General features: G+C 40.9%; 1 protein-coding gene across 6 annotated transcripts in view; it reads right to left on the bottom strand.

Moving 5' to 3' along the window:
- Positions 1–21,861, bottom strand: part of PLEKHG1 (pleckstrin homology and RhoGEF domain containing G1) — a 126,486-nt gene that overhangs the window by 20,755 nt on the left and 83,870 nt on the right. For all 6 annotated transcript variants that reach the window (XM_033055379.2, XM_033055375.2, XM_033055376.2 and 3 more), the window contains 2 exons: positions 9,466–9,566; positions 5,478–5,547 (listed from right to left, as the gene is read on the bottom strand). In XM_033055379.2, the coding sequence (XP_032911270.1) occupies positions 5,478–5,547; positions 9,466–9,566 (171 nt within the window). The remainder of the gene's footprint in view (positions 1–5,477; positions 5,548–9,465; positions 9,567–21,861) is intronic.

A 21,861-nucleotide genomic window follows, 5' to 3' on the forward strand; every position in this document is an offset into this window, starting at 1 on the left:
AAAGAATTTTCATCTAGCTATTAAATGCAACAAATTTGTATTAAAAAAATATATATATTTATATTCTTATACCCTCGATACATCTAAACCTTAAGAATGGTTTCACTATCATCCCTGCTTTCTGAACAGACATAACACCACATTCTGTACTGCACTTAGGTATGTACTCGCTCCAGTGAGCCACAGCTCATTTCACCACACAGAGCCATCAGAGAGCATTTACTTTTACTGAGCAATGCGAGCACAGTGCCAGGAGAAAGTCAAGTACATGTGTTTTGCCTCCAGGATGAGATTGTTGATACACATTCAAACTTGCAGATCTCTTGTGAATCAACATCATACACCTTGCCCAGGCATTGGCCGGATTCATGTGAACATGTTGGGAAAATGGCCAAGAGAGCCACTTCCAAGAGAAGTTCTTCCTCATCCTGACAAAACTGCAGTGCTCAGAACAGGAGCCAAAGAAAAACAAGAACTAAGATGGATTTATTATTTTTCTGAATACTTTCATGATATAAGGAAAACACCAGCTATGATCATCAGTGTTTCTTCGGACATTCTGAAACTTATTCAGTTTGAAAATAGTTCTGTTCACTCAACTATCCTCAGACCAGATTAAAACTGATCTCTGCACGGAGACTGGAGTTGTTCCAGAGATCAGTTTAAATCTGGGGTCCCAAAGCTGCTGCAGTAGAAGCTGCAAAAACCTGAGACTGAAGCTGATTTCAAATCCTTCTCAACAGCAAAGCTAAGAGTGAGCAGATCTCAGCTATATTTACACTGGTCTCTCACACTGGAATCAATTCACTGCACATCTTCTCCACATACATTCCAGATCTTCCCTCAACTCTTAGTACACCGTGCTTTTTTATAGCCATAAAAGGCTCTTTAAAAGAAAAAGGAGACTGAGAAAATGAGTGGAGTCAGTGCGCAAACTGAAGCCAATTGCCTGGATCTCCTCTTCACTAATGAGATGCTAGATTAAAGTAATTCTCCCTTTCCCCTTGGTTAAGCTGTTAGTGTGCCTTTCAGAAAACATATGTTCTGAATTTCTGGGGTGCTGAGTGAGAAGAGCAATGTGCCAGAACTCAGCTCTCCTTTAAAACAACTCACTTAAATGTAAACTGTAGAATACTGAAGTCAATCTTACAATTAACACTGGCATCATAACTATGAAAATGAAACACTGAACTTCATGCAAAAAACCCTTATAAACAGTCTTCTGTGTGAATAATTAAGCCATAGCTAAGCTTGCACTGGAACCTTTTTATCAGTCTCCAATTAGTTACCAGCAAAACGTCTCCAAGAACTTTTAAATACTAGTATTAATACAGTTCTTCCTGACAAAAAGAGAGGACCAGAATTGGTATAAAGTAAACTTATACAACACTACCCTCAGAGGCAGGTTATTTCCATGCAGCAGCCATCCCACTCTGTTAAACAAATACCCATCCACACCATCTGCATTTTAAGGAAGAAAGCCTGCAATTCATGATTGGAGCAGGCTTTAAAATAAGTGTGTTTTTCTGCATTTGTGTCTATCTGCCTGTGAGTTATCAATGTATTAAAATATTTGAAGCAGACAGATTCAATACAACATTGTAAGTTGCTATTAAATATTTTCATTTCTATAAAGTCACAGCTTTGCATTGTTATTTTATTGGTTAATGAGTTTTGTGTTACTGGCTAGTTTAGACTAAAAACATCACCAAAGTCTGTTAATAAATCAAAGCTGCCATTTTAGGGGCTATTTACTTTGGGCATTCAGCATAAAAAATGTTAAGATAAAGGTTCAAATCCACAATGATGTGTTTTTGTTCAAAGCATGCTGAAGTGTGTTTTGATAATCCTTTCCCTTAAAAGTTACAAGGCTTTTTACTACTGAAGCATGAAAGTTATACACAGGAAACACAGTCATGTATGATTGTGTGAGAGAAGCATAATATGTTATACAAGAAATTTTATTGAGCAAAACCAAATAACAAAGTTCAAAGAAAATGATCCAGAACATCAAAAATCAAGCTCCCCATGTCTTCACAAATATAAAACATTTTATACAATAAGCTCCATAATTGTTCTGTTATACATGCAAACCAACTTTGTGTGATTTCACATAAATCCTAAGAAAGAAACAACTTTTTGCAGTTACTGAGCTTCTTAAGAGTGTGAAAAAAGCAAACACAACAAGTACAGTAATTTCATGAATACAAGCCGCACCAATTTGACCAAAATTTTGGTGGAAACCCGGAAGTGCGGCCAATATTCCGGGGCGGCTAATACATTAACAAAATTCTAAAAGCTGCCAACACGGAAGTGAGAGCCCGCGGCAGCCCCAAGCCAAGCTGGAGCCCGGCCGGCCCCGGCAGAGGTGGGAAAGCCTGGCAGAGGCGGGGCCAGCAGTGTGGGGGGCGGGCGGCAGAGCCTGAGCCAGCAGGGCGGGGGAGCCCGGGAGAACTGGGGCTAGCAGTGCAGGGGAGCATGGCAGAAGCAGGAAGGCCGACGGGTGGGGCTGCCTGGCAGTGGGGGAAGCCCAGCAGAATCGGGGCCAGCAGCGTGGGGGAGCCCGGCGGTGCGGGGGCCTGCAGTGCCGGCCAGAGCGAGGAAACACGGCGGTGGTGCAGACGGGAGGGGGCGGCCGGCGAGCCCGGCGGCGGCGGCAGCAGCCCGCCGGCGGGGCTAGCGAACGCGGCAGCGGGGCGGTGCTGACGGGAGAGGGGGGACAGCGAGCCCGGCGGCGGCAGCCCTGCCAGCCGGGCGAGCGAACGCGGCAGCGGGGCGGTGCTGACGGGAGAGGGGGGACAGCGAGCCCGGCGGCGGCGGCAGCACCACCCGGCCAGCCCTGCCGAGCCGTGGCGCTGAGCTGGGCCACCCGGCCCCGTCGGCAACCATGAGCGGGCCGAGCCTTCCTGGCCCCGCCCCGAGCCAGTAAAGCCCGCTATGCCGCGATCCTGTTACTAATTGGCCAATTTGTGAAAGCTGCGCACGGATTCTCGCTACGAACGAAAGTGCGGCTAATATTCGGGGTGCGGCTTATCTATTGACAAAGACAGCAACATTGTCGAGGCACCGGGGGTGCGGCTTATAATCCGTGCGGCTTGTATTCGTGAAACTACTGTACAGTGAAAACTTGGTTACACCTTAAGATCTGCAATACCTACAATATTCACAGTTGGGTGAAAAAATGGCACTGGGTCCAGAGCTCATGTAAGCTAAGCACAGCTCCACTGGAAGCATTCAAGAAGCTCCAGCACAGCTATATCCATTAGCTAAGGCTGTGAGCCATGACTTCAGCATGATAATATCCTCATGCTTAACTCACAGTGAAGATCTAACGCACTCAAAGCAATGAAACAATAAATGGCCAAAGTCCCGTAAGACTTGAAGGAGCACATGCTGCCAAAAAAGGCAGTTTTATTTCCACTTCTCGGTGCTGGGAAGACACAAGCAACCAAGAATGGACAACTGGAGTTTGTTAAGACAGTCAGCAGTTGCTGTAATGAAATCCTCATGGCCAAAACCAGAACTGTGGGGTATTTTGGTATTGTTTGATTTTGCTTTTAAGTGTTTGCACTTGTCTGGATGAAGCTAAAAAATACATGTTAGTACTGCAATCTCTAGCAATTTTGGAGCCATCAGGCAGTTGCCTGCCAATAATACAAATGCTAAAAGCATTTGACAAGGGAACAAAAGGCACAAACAATGATATGCAGATGGGTTTTGGAACAAATGTCAGAAAGTCTACCAGACAAGCCCTTTCAGTTGGCCAATTTGAATGAGAAGACAATTTTTTCCTGGACTTCTTACTCTCAGTTGCACCGTCTCTGTTTTGTATCCCAGCAGGAATGGTCCCAGCTATAAGCAAGCAATACAGCAGAAATATCTACCAGCTCCAAACTGTTTTATCTGTAAATACCCTGGAGGCCTCCCAGTTGGCCTTCACTGCACAGGCACTCTGCTGACTTACTCACAAGTTCTTGCCCACCAGGACCCCAGATCCTTTTTGTTAAGCTGTTTTCTAGTCAGCCAAACATGGCTGATGTGGACACATGGAGTTATTCTGTTCCAGAAGCAGGACTTTGCACTTGCTCTTATCCCATTCTCTCTCTCCTTCAATTCAATTCAATTCAATCCAGGCTATCTGTATCCAGGCCAGCAATTAATAACATGCCATAAACCCCACTGCAATGGGGCAAAAACGCATCCTACTTTTGTAGTAGTGGTGCCAACACTAAGGTTTCTTAGTGCTTACAAACGACCAACTACTAGATAAATTACAGCTTTCTCAAACTCCGCTGAAGCAAGAGATCTGGTGAAACAGCAGCACTTAGCTGGTATCATCACTCTAATTTACTATAAAATCCCTTATGTCACAACAGCGCCAAACAAATTACTGAACTAATGAGAGGGTGGTCCAGTTAATTCTGAATCCATGTGCTGGCAATGCTGAGTTCAGGACAAAGTATAAAATATGACAGGCTTTGGCTTTTTGGTTTCTTTGGAGTTTTTTTGGTGTTTGTTTCTTCATTTTGTTTTGTTGTTGGTTTGGGGTTTTTTTTAAGACAAAAAACCAAACACACCTATAAAGAAATTATTCAACTTTAAACAACTACATGACAACTCCTCCTCCAGAAACACTACAGAGATACCATTACTTTTTTAACACATTTGGGCTCTACAGATACAAGATGTGTAGATTCTCTGGTGAAGTCTGCAGTGAAATAGCATAATCTGTAACCCAAATTACTTAATTTCTTGTTGTCCTACTCATTATAGCCATTCCTCTTCTCCCTGTCTGGCCTTCTGTGTTTCCTACAATGAAGGTCACCTTCTTCCCTGTATTTCTGCTGCACCTAACAACTTCCCATAATCCATATTTTTGGCTTCTGTATTGCCCAACAGAATCAAAATATCCTATCAATGTTCAGATAATTCAAAGCATTACAGAGAGAATGGGATTTGAACCTCAAGGCTAGACTTCGGACCATTCCATTTAAAAAGAAAATTTAAGGCATGGTTGTGGGTTTCAGGAAAAATTCTCAGAAAACAATATGGCCACATTTTCTATGTTAATATTACTGCCTTTTCTAATAATGCATCCAAGTTTTATTCTTTAGCTTTTTTTAAGATAACAAGGCACAACTGGAGTACCATTTAATCACCTACAGTAACAGATGCAAGTAAAATAGAGAACCCCTGTAATAGTTGACAAAAAAAGCAAACCCTAAAAATGAACTCAATAAACAGCTCCACAAGCTCAGATACACTTATTGAAGAAAATGACACCTTTGTCTTGATTTTTTAGAAATGCAAATCAGAGGCATATCCCTACCAATTACTAAGAGAAATTCCTTCCTTGTCCATAGATTTGCTGACTTTTCTTGGTTAACAATACACAAGATACCAGGATTTGGTTTTAAAAGCTAATGAATTAATCTTATTTCTCCCACAGCACTCTGCAACTGGTGCTACAGACTTACCTTGGAAACAAAACAATCTGCTATAGCTACAGGATCATTTTCACAGTTTTCCAAATCTTGCAGAAGTTCACTAAAACAAAGAACAGGACACATGAAGACAATTATGGCATACCTTGGAATAGACACACCTGTATATTTAGAACCAGACACTGCTGTGCTATTCATGAAGAACGTGATGACGCTTACTCAGGAAAATTAGCCTGGAAGAAATTTTCTGTAAGAGAATACATACGCATATATATTCTACATGCATACATGCATAAAAACATCATGAGAGGATTTTATAATTTTTACATGCCAAAGAGAAAATGAGTTCACTTGAACAGGAGGAAAGCAATAAAGGAGCCTGTTTGCTGCTGAATTAAACTCCGTTACAACAGTTCTTGAAAGCAAATTCAGCGAAAGAAAGAGTTCAAGTAGAAGAAGAAATAGTCAAAGGTATCTCCCTGATCCAAAGAGTTTTCACTCTTACTGAAAGACAACTCAGAAAAATGAGAGAAGAAACTGAGTTTTCTGCCAGATTGTTCTCTAAAATTCTCTAAAATAATTTTCTTCTTCTCCTCCTCACCCTCTTCCCCTCACCCTCTCCCTCTACACACACACTCCCACAGATGATTTTCCATTTAGGGCTACTTTTCTCCCAATTCACAGCTGGTTCCCTGTACAAGTTTTGCTTAAGAGTTCCTATGCCTGTATCTAGGGAACTACCCTTTTCCCCTGTAAGCAGACACAATTTCCCTCTGCATGTATAAAAAACAGTAAGCCAGAAGAGTTTCCTGACTTGTTCTTTGCTTCTCTAATTACTGGAGGAAGGAAAGGGAGAAATCAACATGCAGTCACAAGGAACAAAGACAGGCAAAGACCTTAAGTTCAGCAGTCACTAAGTCACTTTGTACAGTGGCAATTTAACCTCTGCACCTCAATCTCTCCCTTCATCAAAATGGAAATAAAAATATGACCCTTGTTTGATATCCCACACTCATGAAGCTCATTTACATCAGCAAAAGGAGTAAGCTATTGCAATGGTGACCATAGCCATTAGTTATACTGACTGACTGTGTCCCACACACGAGTTTTGGAAACAACATCAAACATGCCAAACAGCTGCCTGGCAGTCAGACGTTCTCCTGATGGCTTAAACTATGTAGCACATGGACTGTCATTTTATTCCTACTGGTCTCCAGTAAAACCACATCATTTCTCCTTCATGGTACAGAAGAGGAACACTTAAAGATGTTATATATCCATGCAACTGACTCCATTTGTGCATGTTAAATAGACTAGTGGTTTGTTTCTTCAGCACAAGCCTATAGCATAAGGGCTGTTTTTGAAAAGAGTTTGTTACCTATACTGTACTCTCTTCTGTCTCATCTGGATGGTAAGAACAGGATTGGTAAGAGGAGTCTGCCACTGTAAAAACAGTCAAACTGTCATGCTCAGGAATCCTGAAAATCTTAAATAAATCCCTATAACACCAAGCTGATGTGAAAGAGTAGGGCTATTATTATAGGCTACATTTAAGCACCAGGCAGGAGGCAGAAAGAGCAATAGAGAAAAGTGCTGGTCCTGTTCATCTGAATATCCAGATGTTCACAGTTCTTTGCCTCTGCAACTGGCTTGTGCCATGCAGGCAGGGAGCATGAGTGAGCTGCTGGAGGAGCTGTTGGAGGAGCTTTGTGCTTTTTCAGCTGGATCACTAACAAGATTCAGAGTGAAGCCTGACAGCCAGGGAAGCCCTGGAGCCCTGGAGACAGGGCCAGTGAAGACCACTTACTGAGCTACATAGCTTGGGTTACTATGGGCTGGGAAAACCTGAATCTGTGTGAACATCATTGGGAGCTAATGCTAACTCCTTTGGGATCAGAGAGAGATGCATAAAGACTGACAATTTTGCATACAGTGCATTCATTATCTTTTCAAGTCAAATGAATGGAAGTCATTACAATGCCTTTTAGGATGGCTTGAATTTTTGGATGAAGTATTATGATGGCTTCTTCTCAGAAGACAGACCTTACCACCATGAAGCTCAGAAAGAAACAGCATTTCAAAAAGAGATCACAATCACAGGACTAGAAGTTACCATGATGACCACCATTTTTGAGATTCAACGCACCACTTGAAAATCCTAGGCAGTTTAGCTGAGCGAAACTCCCATTTACTGAAATTAAATTTCCCAGATCTGCAAGTCTGAAAAAAACCCAAGACTGAAATCTTTGACTACTAATTAACAGTCAAATTCAAAGTTGAGAAAAATAAGGTAATTTTAAACCTCTAAAATCATACTCACAAAAAACATCTGGAACTACTAATACAGAACTGCCAAATGGACCTTTTTCTGAAGCTAAGAATAAATAAAAAGGCTCTAGATTATGTTTAGGACCCAGAAGCTACGTGCCAAATTTCACACAGGAGTAAACTTAATCCTTGAAGCTATATTGGGATCTACAGTGAGCGTTGAGTTTTAAGAACTTGCAATTTCCAAGCAGAACTTTATATCAGAAGGCCTGAAATACATTAGCAATTTACTAGATGCTTTGGACAACTTTCCAGTAAGTATTAACCATTCTAACAGATCTATCTCTAAAATTGTCCAAAACTGCTTTTATTTTGATTTTTTTTCTGCACAGCTCAGTAATACTGTATAACAACCTATCATACTTGAAGGTATTTTTAGTAGGCAATATTTGCAACGAAACTGGCATAAATGCATCCTAGCTATCAAGTCTGTCATTTTTCTAGCTTTTGAAGGATTAGAAAATAAAATGGCCAGGACTGTGTTTTTCCATTCTGTGACCACTGGGAATCCGTAAGCTCACAATCATTGTCTTATGGCTCTAAAACAGTCCATGAGCCTGTTTTAGCATGTTCCCACTATGTATTTTCCAGCTGTTAGACATTCAGTAAAGTCAGTTGTTGTAGCTGAAGCTGTACACAGCAGCTTTCTAGTTAAGCATATTTCCATTACCCTGCAGTAGCTATTTTAAGCTACAGGAAAAGACTTAAGATTTCATCTTTGCCCATAAATTCTGAATAGATCCATTCTCACTCTTTCCTTTGATACTAAACAGCAATCCCAGCAGTGGAAGCCCTTAGAAGTAACTTCCCATGATGATGGAAAAATGTTGAAGATGATCTTTGACATAAGTGTTACACTTCAGAACCCTTTTTTGATTCAATTAAATTATCTGTTGTTCTTCAAAGAACACAGTATTTTGGGAGATGTTTTGTCAGCTACAGCAAAGCCATAAAAGAGATTTTACAGGAGTATTGGTATATAAAAGATGTGGGAACTTCATGTCAATATATTTCCTGCATCGATTGAACAGTCAGGTTTTCTTCAAATGCTGACTAAGTTAATAATTTTTATAGTAACAGAGGAATCAGAGAAAAGAAGCAGTAGCATTCTCCTGCAACTGCAGATACTGAAATCCTACACAATGTGGCACTAGTTATGCAAGCAAGACATTTTACTTCAGGCTCTCAGTATACACTAAAATCCCATCTGCAGAGTTTTAGAGAAGGCTGGAAAGACATTGAACAAAAAACTTCAGTGAAGGAAAGGTTTTGAATATAGTTTTGAGAAATTAATTCAGGGAGTACCTAGTAGGATAAAACAGTACAAAAGCCAGATCTGGGTGATGTACATAGGTGCACAAAAGGAGCCAATATAGCAGGAATAACACATATCTTCATTAAGGCAACAATTTCTTTTACAGTGGTCTTGCATTAATTTTGTACGGTAAATTCATGTAAATACCCAGCATAAAAGTAAAAAAAAAAGTACATGGAGACAACTTTTGATGCATCAAATAAGCAGCTAAAAAAATCTGGTGTGAGCAAACCAACTTTGCTTAAAATTAAAATTAGATAATTTCTCAATTTATAGATCTTGGTCATTTTAAAGTGATAAAAGTGAATTTGGCTGGTTTGCTCCCTCTTGTTAACAGAGGCTATTGAAATGTATTCCTTTATTTAAAAATGAATTTACCTGTTGAAATGGTAGATATCCCGTATGTTTCCAAACAGGGCTGATCGCTCCTCTGTTCCCAGGGAGAGCTTGGTCTGATCAGTGATACAGTCGAGGTAATCCTACAAGAGAAATGAGAGGGAGGTCTTCAGACATTTCCTTCTTTCCTAGATCAGTAAACAGAGCCATGTTTTATTGTACAAGATGAGTCTCTGAATATCAGTTTCACCTTATTATTACAATAAAGCCTTCAGCAGCCCCTCTGTGAACAGTCACTCTATTATGAACGGTAACAGTACTTATCTGTTCCCTGAAACCAAGAAAATAACAAAAGACTGAAAGCTAATTTATACCTCTTAGACGGGACAGCCAATGTTTCTCTTGCTACTGATAAACAAATGTTTTCAAATTTCATTTACAGTGACAGTTTAATTGATCATTTGGCTGGCTCAATGACAAAAAAAATGTAGAAGAGATGAAGAATGTCATTTAATGCAGTCTTAGTAACAGAAAAGCTATATAATTCAGAACAGAAAGCACACAAACAACAGAGGCTCAGAAAAGCAACCACTGAAGAAATTACTTTTTAAAAAAACATGGTTACCAAAGAATGCAGAGTACTAGAAGAGAGATCTCAATGTAACTATGTCCATGCAATTTACCATGCAAAGAGTTACATTGCAAATTACATTGCTATATACTCCAGCAAAAATTTCTTTTTGCACTTACAAGACTCTCATCCAGGGACTTTATTTGAATAAGAACATTACAGCTAGAAAAAACTCAGTTCAGCAGTGTTCCGGGAGAACAGCTTTCCCACCTCTTCCCTCACTTCGATTAGAAATCAGTGTCACCTTTTCTTCTGTTGCTGCTACAGTATTAAAATTCTCACAAAAGGGCAAACAAAACCAGCAGGCTATTTAACTAACTACAGCTCATGAAACAAGAAACCTGATGTGCTGCCACATTCATGAAGAAATTCTGCTGGAGTATGGAAATAAAAGTGAAAACAGCTGAAACAATGTGAAATAAAAATAAATAAAATCCCTTAGCCTGTGGCTAGACAATGTGGTATGGCAACCTCCCAAAAGCAACACAGCACTCCAGGGTGCTGCAAGAAAGGAGCCCTGCAAAATGCCAACAAGACCATGAAAGTTTCTAAGATGTAACTGTGTCATATACAAAATGGTATTATAGAACACATACACTGGACATGAGTTTTTCTTTGTGTAAATTCTGTGAAGACAAAGGGTTTGAATCAACCAAGGATCTGACCTTTGGTTTCTAGATGTCCTCATAAGGAAGGTTAAGAATTACAGCATTTAAGCCTCTATGCCCATATCCTTCTGTTAAATTGAAGTAGTGTCAGCAAAGTCAGAGGTGTAACCAAGATTCATGTTTAGGCATCAGCAGAATTTATCCCCTCCCCCTATGAATTATCCACACTCTGTTATCACCTTCAGTTAAAGGTAGCCCTCATCACCTCCAAAACTCAGTATTTTTTGGCAGGGGAAAGTAAATGAGTCTATTCCAAGGTAACCTCAGTGTCTTTAATAAGAGCAACGAGTGGAAACAGGTAGGCAGGCAAGTCCCTGGAGAGCCATCTCATCTCTCCTGTGATAGCATTCAACCTTACTCTACCTTCCCTCCTGGCTGGCAGCAGTCTCAGAGCCCACACCTGACTTTGAAATATATTTGTGCAGTTAGTCTTTGGAATCACATCCACAGGCTCCCTGAACTTCAGCTTTATATTTATCTCAGAAGTTGCAGAAGAGTAAAAAGGTTCAGGATGGTGAGGCAGCAAGCAGTATTTTGGGTCAAAGGCAGAAGTAGATAATATAGTCAGGTCTAGTCCAGTAACAGTATTAAACAAATAACCTTTTCTGACCACAGACACATCTTCATCATATAAAAGCAAAGAATAGAAAAGCTGTGGTGGAATCGTGGTCCTCTGAAAACATTTTTAGCACTGCAGGGACACTGCAGCACCCTGAGCTGATATGACAAGGCTGGGCTGCAGAGAAATGGAAATTTTACAGTGAGTAACTCCGTGCAGCACATTTATTGAATAAAGAGGAGCTCCTTTCCAATTCATTCATCTCAGCATACCTGGAGCTTGGGTTTCTTCAAAATAGCAAACAGTCCACAGTTATTTTTCCAGTACTGCAGACAGTGTTATATGCATGACCTGGTTTCGGCTCCTTCTGTCCTCCTATCCTGATTTTCCTTCATATATTCATACTCTTCTCAGTCTTTTACCAATTATTAGTAAGAAAGAGGGAGCCAGGTACCTTTCTACTGTTGCTGCCAAGCAGCAGCCTGCAGGTGCTTTGGCAGTTTTCCTGCACTCCTGTAACATATGCCAGTATCAGCCTATATACACCATCCACCCACAGTCCGTGCTCCCTTTGCCTACAAGTTCCTTCAAACTGTGCTTCAAGCCCCCTTCTCCATCCAGCCTCAGACCAGAAACAAACCAGAAGCAGCTGGGTGGGTTTGTGCTTACCTTGTGCTTACCTTACCATGGGGTAAGGCAAGACAGTTATTTTTCAAAACACTTGGGGTTCAGAGCTACCTTATACCTCACCTCATACTGCTAGGAAATGACACAAGTTGGGGACTGCTTTCCTGGTTTAGCTTTCTTTCTTTGTCAATACTACTGTCCTGAGACTACAGACATGTTTACCTTGCTGTTATTGGTGTAAGCAGATACTTGCTGTAGACCCACAGCAAAAAGCTCCAGTTTCTATGAAAAAAGTGGACCTTGGATAGTCTTAACACATTGGTGTCACGCAGACCAGGCCTCACACGGCAGCACACTGCTTGCACTGACTCAGCCAGTGGGACCTGTCTGGTTACACTGCTTTATAGTGCACGTGTGCTCTATAAAGGCTTCATGAACTCATCCAGGAAACAGATGCAGTATCAGCATATAACGTCTTCTGCAAGGACAACACCACAGGCAGATCAAAGCTACCCAGACGTGGGGATTTTCCTAATTATTTCTCAGCAAATGGTACTTTACCCCCATGGCAGTCACTGCCGTGTATCAACAGCTGTTATCATCTGGAGTCATAATGAAAGGTTCGGAGCTACAAGATAACAGGGCAGGCTGCAAACACAATGACATGGTGCAGAAATTTATCAGAACAGAGTACTGGCCTTATTCACTTTATTTGTTTCTTGTCAGCATCTATGAACCCTCTGTTGGCACCAAATGATTTGTTTATAACCTTTGCCTTTTATTGCTTCTCTGCAGTTATGGCATAAACATTTAGCTTACTTCATAAGAGAAAGAAACCCCTCACAAATGTCCATCGTCTTAGACTGATTTTAGGACCATGGTTTGCTATCATGGTATTGCACAATTTTCTCCTCCCTTTTCCTTGAAACTCTCCAAAAATTAGGAGAGTCTTGCCAGACTGCCCTGCCTTTCTTGCGGGGTTTGATGTTCTCCCCATTTGTCTTTCACCATGCCAAATCCATCCGAAGGAATGTCTGCTAGAAGCTGCATAGTCTAACTACTGTCTCCTCCCCAAAAATCACAAAGAAAAAAAAATGCCTAGAGGAATAAAATCATGAAAACACTAAACTTAGAGGCTAGAAAAAAATTATATGGATCAGAAACGAGAGAAAACTATGAAGAAAAGCACAAAATGAGCAAAACTATTTTCACATACTGATTAATATTTTGCATGGCCAAATTTTAGAAACCAAATGCAAATTAGTGGGACATTTTCATCTAGCCACCCCGGTTTTCCTTTGAACACATGCACATGTTTAACTTTAAAAAATGCATTTCTTGTTGTTATGACCATAGCATAAGTCAGCCATTACTGTGGTAATGTTAAAATTACACATTTAAAGGGATAATATCAATGTTAATATTAACATAGTAATTCTTAAAAAATGCGTAAAAGCCACACTGCCTTGTAAAATGAGAATCAATTTTCATCCTGCTCTGCAAGAAACATATATACTACATACTATAGAATTTCATATGTACTATATAAGAGGTAGGATAGGTAATATTAAATCAAGCAGGACACGACCCAGGCAGTGCCATAGCATCACTCAGACTCTCAGTTTTCTAATACTCCCTAGATCTGTGCTACTAGTAAAACAGTTTCTACTCCTAGGTACTTACCCAGACACATGACCATATTTTTTCCCGATTCCCATCTACCCAACAAAGAAGTGCTTGGCCAAAATCAGATGGCTGTGCAGAAGAGGAGCCACTGAAACAGCTCAGCAGCCTTTGCCACCTAAGCACTACTTCCACACCACTTGGAGGAAAACATGCCAAGAAATGGATCCTATTGGTAGCCTATAGTTAGAGCCATGCTGCCCAAACTACCCACACACTTGTAAACTAAGAAAGTTGGGCAACAGATGAACACTAGAATAGACACTATAAAATGCTTCCCAGTGCTTATTCTGGTAATTATATAGGTAACTATAATATGTACCAACTCACTTTTTGCCTGATTTTTTTCCTATTCTTTCTTCTCCATTATTTATTTTATTTATTAATTCATCCAGTATGTATAGTAGCATACTCTGAATGCCTTGTGGTTCAAAGAATAGCATGCTATCCACAAAACAGGTGGCCAAGGATGATGAATTTTGGTCAGGGCAGCTCACTGCAGCTCTTTTCAATTATTTAAAGTACTGCTATGCAGAGGCAATGTGCATTTGTATACTAAGTATACTCTGCTATCTTGCTCTGGTTCCTTTGACTATATGAGTCCAAGGGATTGAAACCTTAAACCTCTTCCATTGGCTTTATATCCCTCGGTATATGTTAGTGAATGTTAGACTGCCACTTGTCAGCAGCAGCAAAGCTCTGCTCTTGTGGGAAATGGGTGTGTCAGGCCTTGCAAGTGGGCTTTGGAGGATGCAACAACATGTCCAAGGATGTGCTTGGAGAGCACTAACTCTGCCATCAAGGGGAAAGCACATGGAGAAGACCTGCCAGCACTAACAACCAGCCACTCTCCAAATGGGAGTAGCCAAAGTAACCCACCTGCTTTGCACAGTCTGACACTAGATATGGTTTGTGATTGATTTCTTTCCTCTCCAACATCCCTGCAGAAGAGGAGTTGCCAAGAGGCCACCTCACCCACACCAGTCCTCTCCCGAGGCCCTGAGCTGATGGTGCAGGATCCATCCTGAGCTCACCTGTGCTTCCAGGCAGCTTCCCCAGAAGTGCCATTTACACGTGCAGCTGGCTCACACGCAGCCCGCGGGTAGCGGCAATAAAGTGTGACACAGTAAGTCGATACTCTGCTGACTGACTTCATGCAGAAAGGGCAAAGATTGATGGTGGAGCACTCGTGAGAACATGGTATGAGGAAAGACTAAAAATAGAGAAGCAAATCTAAGTTTTATTTCCACTCTTTAGCACTGCAGAGTAAGGCGATCGTGACAGAGATCTCCCTACACTTCACACAGTTAGGGGTTTCATAAATAACTTAACAGTATTAACTTAAATTTTATCTAGAGAAGTGGATTTTTTTAAAAAAGCATTTTTTTCTATGTAGCTATTCCTGAGGGACAGATTTTCAATAATCAACTTCCTTACCTATACCATAGACGTTAAAACACCGTCCCATTTGCAGCTACTAAGGCCTGGAAGTAGTGACCCCTTGTAGGTCCCCTTGGCTTCAACCACACACATGGAAAAACACAGGGGGAGTTATGTGTCAGCCAAAATTAGCAGTGAGGAATTCCTGAGTCCTAACACTATACCTTGCACCTTGAAAACACACACTTTCTTTGGTTTATGGTGCCTTTGAACAGTTGTGCCCATGTAGACATGAGCACAGGCACAGCCACATACAAAGTTGGAAATTTCTAGGGCACATCAATGTCAACAATTTAACAGTCAGGAGATCTTGTCACAGGACTTCAAGCTGTCAGAGCACAGCTAATCTCAGGAAATGAACTAAAGAATTTGCCCTCAGCCCCTCAACACTCTGTTGCACTGAATCCATTCATAGGGGCCCTGGGCAAGGACAACAGCCTCGCCAGCATGAATGGCTGGGAGACAGCAGAACAGCTTCCTGCAGCTGTGGGTTCAGGCTGCTTTAGAGCCTGAGCCTTTAAAGCAAGCTCTGCACATCCTCCTGCCCCTGCCCCAGTGTCAGAGGATGCCTGTATCAGTTCCCAGCACTGTCCCACAGCGCCCTTCTAGGATTGGGGTGGGAGGAGGCACATGTTCTACAATGCCAACTCCACCAGTCCAGGGTCTTATGTCCTTTCTTTTTGCCCAGTGTATGCTTTCTTCTTGTGCCCCATGAGACATTTTAGCATGAATGCTGTGCCTATAAAGCTCTGTGGGGGGGTCAAAACCTGACACCAGTTGATCCAGCATTGAACTGTCTGGATGCAAACACGTCTGGTGTCTGTCTCCACCCTGCCTGGATGGACTGCTCTCATGGATATTTCCCTTCTTTATCATAGTAAATTTTTGCTCTAATGAAACACAGCCAGAGTTCAATAATATACCTTTGTTCAACTGCAGGAATTCCATGCTAAAATCTCCTATCTTAAAAAGACACCTTGAAAGGCAGGCTGTCAATTAAATCAAACTGTAATTTGACAGAGATGCATTAAAAGCACTCAAATTGAAAATGCAATGGATGGATTGTACACAGACAAGCCCTGTAAATGGTCCAGCATTTGTAAAGATGATTATGGGTAAATAACTGGGAACAGAAACTCACGTGAAATCCCACTTAAGATACCTCAGCACACTAACTCATTGAAGTTGAAAAAACTGATTAAAACCATGTCCCGCATTTATTTGATCAGCCAGATCAGCCAGCACCCACTGGCTGGGTTACAAGATTTTTTCTCAAAAACTAGGACTCAAAATTTCTGCTCAGAGGTATGGTAAGAAGCAAGTTCAGAGCACAGGTGGAGATCATGGGATTACAAATGCTATCAGTAGTTTATTGGCATGTCATTAAGGAGTTATGTGACACTCTCATCTAATGCCTTTCTAAAATTAAACGGAAACACAGAAGAAATAATTAATGTAATGAAAACAGTAATGAAAAAAGCCAAATTAAAATAATTAAAAGCAATTAGGATGTCAAATAGTTCAAGGTTGCCAGGCAGATGAACTGCTGTAAAGATTTCTAGATCTACATCAATGGTATCAATCATCATCATCATTCAATAATCTCAATCTTACTCAAAAAAGTACCAGCTGGAAGTGTTTAATAATTATAAACTAAAAAAATAAAGTTAATCAGGACATCTATAAATTAATTCTCACAACACACTTTAGTTGGCCTGATTATAAGCTTATCCAACCATAATCAAACAAAACACTGAGAATTATTAAGGCATATTTGGCCTTCCAATATGCAAATCACCCAGGAAAAGAACCTGAGCCTTGTGGTCTAGACCCTTGCCCTGTTAAATAAACTTTCCACAATTTGTAAGGCAAATGAATGTTACCATCTTTAAAAAGAGATCTCAATATGCTTGCAAGTTAAATGGGACATTCCAGAAGAGAAATGTTTATTTTAAAACATAAGAAAGGAAACTGAAAGAGTCTGTTTTCCAAAGAATGAAAATGCAAACCCAGCAAAATGGAGAAAATCTGAACACATCCTAAACACACATTGATCTTAACCTTAGTAACCACATGATTACTAGAGACTTCTGGATGGCTTTTCTTATTAATATAAGAAGAGCAGAGAAATGGAACTTTATAGTGGGTGGTTTGCAAAAAAAAACTTTGTTTAAGTGTCTTATTTGCAAAATTATTTTCTCATTAAACAAGGAAAAATAGCAGGTAGCTCCACACCTTAATTTGCAGGAGTGGTAAGAGCAGAAACGAGAGAGACTACTATATGGTTTGTTAAGCATTCAGGCTTAAAGGTCATGGATTGCTAGAACACTGTTCACTGACAACTAATGTTTAATAACAGTGACATAACAACTTTAAAAGTAGTCAAATATTTCCATGGACCTAAATGGAAACGAGTATAATATACAAAGGAAATTCCAGAAACCATGGCCTGACTGGAAATGCAGAAATATCTTTGCCTTTAGGATATCACCTCCACATATTGAAATTTCTTTACAGAAAATCCCAGTAATTCTGCAAAAATATATATAACCTCATTAAACCATTGTAACATTTACTGAAAATTTTGCAGCATAAGTTACGTATACTTCCTCTCCCCGCCTCTCAGCTCTCAGACCTCTTCTTCACAGTTTTCCTGCCTACTCTATAAACTTCTGCAGAGCTGCTGCTGCTCTGTTCTGTGGAGCTCCTTATCCATGGCCAGTAAGCAACAACAAGATGGAGGGCAGAGGTGAACAGACCTCTCCTTTGTTACTTCCTGAATCCCAGAAGGGCTCTATGCATCCCCCTAGGCGGGGATACAACCTCCTGCTCCAGTCTTAGTGCAGTCACAGGAACGACAATCCTGCCCACCAGCAGCACTCCTAAATGGCACACTCCATATTTAAATTACATCTTCCCCTTGCCTCCCTGCTCCCAAAAGAATAAAGCTTTCTGGAACAGAAGATTAACTTTCATCCTTTTATCTGTATTCATTCACATTCAGCAAGTGGGTAGGAGGCTGCAGACAGCACGGTCGAATGATTTACGCCCTGCTGCCAGAAAAGGGAGGACAAGAGCAGCGGCAGCCAGGCTTTTCGGCAATTCTGTGCCTCCCTGGAAGAGCAGCAGCCCTCCCTGCTGCTTCTCTCCCACCCACAGCTTAAGAAAGGCTCACTGTACATTTATAGACAGCTCATTTATTACTTCAGTGTAACTCACCCTTCTGTGCTGTCCAAACACAGCTGACCTTAAAACAAACGCAAAGCTATGGCTATACATTTGTGCTGTCTTAAAGTTTGCAGCCCAGGCAACCAGAGAAGCTCTGCAATCGCCTGACAAAGAGTCTCTGTCCCAGCAAGTTTCTACAATGTAAGATAAGAACTGGATGCAAAGTAGAGATGAAGGAAATAGAAGGCAGCAATAACATTTTATTCAGTGTCTTTCAAGTACTTGGGAACATGCTGAATGAAAGAAATTTACAAAGGTTGCCAGCAGAAATAAGACTGAAGTAGTGATGATGCAGATAAGAAAAACCATGCATCAGTATATTTAACCCTGGCTTTGAGTATTTCCTGTGAAGTTAGTTTTCAAACAGCTCTCTGTTCATGGTAGCATAAGCAGATGCTTACACCACACAAGTTGTTTATTAGGTTACTTCTGGTTGTTCACAACACAGTATATTCCTACTGAACAGCTACAAAACCTCTTTTTCCAAAACCCAGAACCATTCCCATCCTGCCCAGCAAAATTAGGTTTGGATTTTGCTTCTGCTTTTGTTAAGTATCATTAAAGGGCACATATCACGAGGAGTTTACAGCATATGTAGGTGGCAAAACACTTTTGTTCAAGATCTCAGAGTTCCAGAAACAACAAAACTATTTAAGACACAAACACAAAAACCAGTTTGTGTATACTTCCACTACTTCAGGTTGCTTAAGGATGTTTAATATGGCTCACATACAGGAAGGAAGAAGTCTGCAGGGAAAACTGAACTATCCCTGCAGTGCATCAGAAGAAAGACATCTGATTTACTTTAGGTATTTCTTTAAGGGTAGCCAAAATAGCTATTTACACCTATTTGGTAACTTACCCTGTGGTGTTCGTAACTACCTCCCTTCTCAGCAGTCTGAGCTAGTTCTGATTCATAAACAGCAACTCCAGAAACAAAACACAACACTAAGGTTCTCTAATAAAGCTACTTACAAATTAATTACAAATTAATTAAGCAGAACATTTTTCTGCTCTGATTTATATGGCTGTAATTCTGTATCTTTCTCAGGTATGCAGGTTAGCAGGGCATAGAAAAAGAGGTCACGTGTAGAAATTAACCATAATGTGGGAACAAACATTATGGGATGCCTTAGCTATATTGGAATTCTCGGGTTTTGAATTCTACAAAGAATTAACTTTCAGAGCTACACTACCCAGCAAACCCAGAGCGCAAGCAGCTACTAATGCATCACAAGTGACAGTGTGCACACTGCAGTCCTCAGAGTGGTCTTTTTAACAAACTGCTGAAAACACAGAAGGAGACGTCCTCTAGCTGCAGCACTGGGAGACAGGAAACAGGGAACAATAACATTCCAACACTGACTTCCTCTCAGAAGGGTTTCCCTTAATCACTGGTGCCCCAACACGTATCTGCCTCAAACATCCAACATTTCCCCTTGCAGGGCTTGTCCCCACCCCACAAGGGGTGTATAGCTGCAACAGACGTGTTCACTTCAGATGAAGCTTTCCATGCCAGAAACCTGCCTTCCTAATGAGTTGTTCTAGGAGATTTCAGCAAAGCCATTCCCCTGAGGCTTTTTGAGAAAGAATGCCCTTTTTTGCTCATGTTGAAAAATTTTGGTGACCTTTCCCCTGAGAAGACAAGCACCCCCAGGCTGACTAGCAGGGACATGAACCATATCCTCACGTCTAAGGGAGAGACAGCAGCAGATTCAAGCATAATGGAGACTTTGTTTCTGAGAGTATGCCTTTTGCTGCCTTAATGTAAATTCCCCTATTTTTGACCATGTTGGGGTGGGGGGAAAAGAAACCCTCCAAATTCACATATCCTCAATAGGAACTTCTAGCCATGGTCCTTTGCAAGGTTCAGCTCATGCTTCACGAGGCCTTAACCCACAGCTGCCATTCTCAGGTGCTGCCAGCAACATCTGGCTCAGATCTGATCCTCTGAGGCAAGAGCATGGAAAAGATTGTTCCCATGTCTCAGTGACTCTCTGTAAACCACACACAGTATAGAAAAGCATGCTGTGCAATTTCAGGGCAGAGGAGATACAAAGGAGTACTACAGAAAGATAGGAAGGACAAAATGGGAACCAAGGAAAGCTTGGTGGACATACCCCTCAACTTCTGTGTACTTAAGAGAGCAGAAAAATTAGGAATGGTGATAAACGTTGTCAGGTCTGCTGAGGAACTCTGAAGAGAGCTCTGGAATCAGCAGAGATGAAGGGCATGAGAAAGATTAATACTAAAAAGCAAAAGATGACATAAGGAAATGAGACATTGTACTGATGGGATGCAGATGGGATTTACTGAGAGAAAAGCCAGGACAGAGAGGCAGCAAGATCATGGACAGGAGACTGTGGAGAGGGGAATGGGACTTTTTCAAATTAGAAGACTAAAGTATAAAAGGAGGGGGTCAGGGACAAAAGATCTGGAGAGGACAGAGGACAAAGATTTCAACTACTTCAGTAGAGAGGGTTTAAAAAACAAAAAGGTCACATGAGGAATTAAAAGGTAGAGAAATTAATTGACATAAATGAAGTCTCCCAGATTTCAGATGGAGTCCAAGATTTCTAAAGCTCAGCCTCTGTTTACATCAAATATGTGTGAAACACACTGAAAAGGCACAATTTAGTCCTCTCTAGTCATTCTACAGATACCAGTAATCTTTTACTTATATTATTATACTGATAGGGGTGCAAGTATTGTAACAGTGCATTTGCATTATTCTTTCATTTTGCAAAGGTAAAACAGAAATGTCAATGTCCTTCTACAATTACAAGCATTTATACACATTATGAATGGGAGTTTCTGACTCCTATCAGCTGCAATGGCAAAACACAGATTTTTTATAACTTCAGGCACAGAACTTTACTTAGGGGGAAAAGGAAAGATCACTCTCTGGAGTGATTGTAGAATCACTACACTAGAGAGTAAGTGACTCTCTAATTGAAGTCTAGGTTTATTCTAACTACATTACTACTTGAAAAAGTCAGGCTAGGTCCTGAAGAGGAAAAGGTCAGTGAGTTCTGCCCTGGCCAGTACACCTGTCAGCATGACACAAGCAGGAAGCAGAGGTATCCAATTTCTCATCACAAACTTGCCCAAAACAAGCTTCAAACTGCACTCATTCAAAATTGTAATTATCCTTAACAGATCATCTGATAAAACATACCAAATGGTGGAAAAGTTCACTCTGTCGTTGTTGCAATGCTTGCCTGTGCAAGAATCAGAGCAGCGTGCCTCAAAACAATGCTAACCCAACTGTCCTTCCAGGTCACAGGCAAAATGGCTGTACTGGCTAGAAAAGCAGTTGTTTTTTAATGCTTATCCTGGAGCAAAGGTGCCAAAGAGCACCTGTATGGCCTCCTCTCACTCATCCTAAGCCTGCCAAATACTTCTTGTCAGCAGTTGGAAAGAAAACTGGAAAACCTCAGCAGCTCTCCAGGATCATTTAAAAATCACATTAACCATATCCCATGAAGTCCATTTCTACTTCTATCAACTTGGCACTGGTTAAGATCACCCAGACACTCAAAAGGCAACATGGGTTATGACTTTTTACTTTCTTTATTTACTTACCAGTAACCTAACAGCAT

This window comes from Catharus ustulatus, chromosome 3, assembly GCF_009819885.2.
Source record: "Catharus ustulatus isolate bCatUst1 chromosome 3, bCatUst1.pri.v2, whole genome shotgun sequence".
NCBI lineage: Eukaryota > Metazoa > Chordata > Aves > Passeriformes > Turdidae > Catharus > Catharus ustulatus.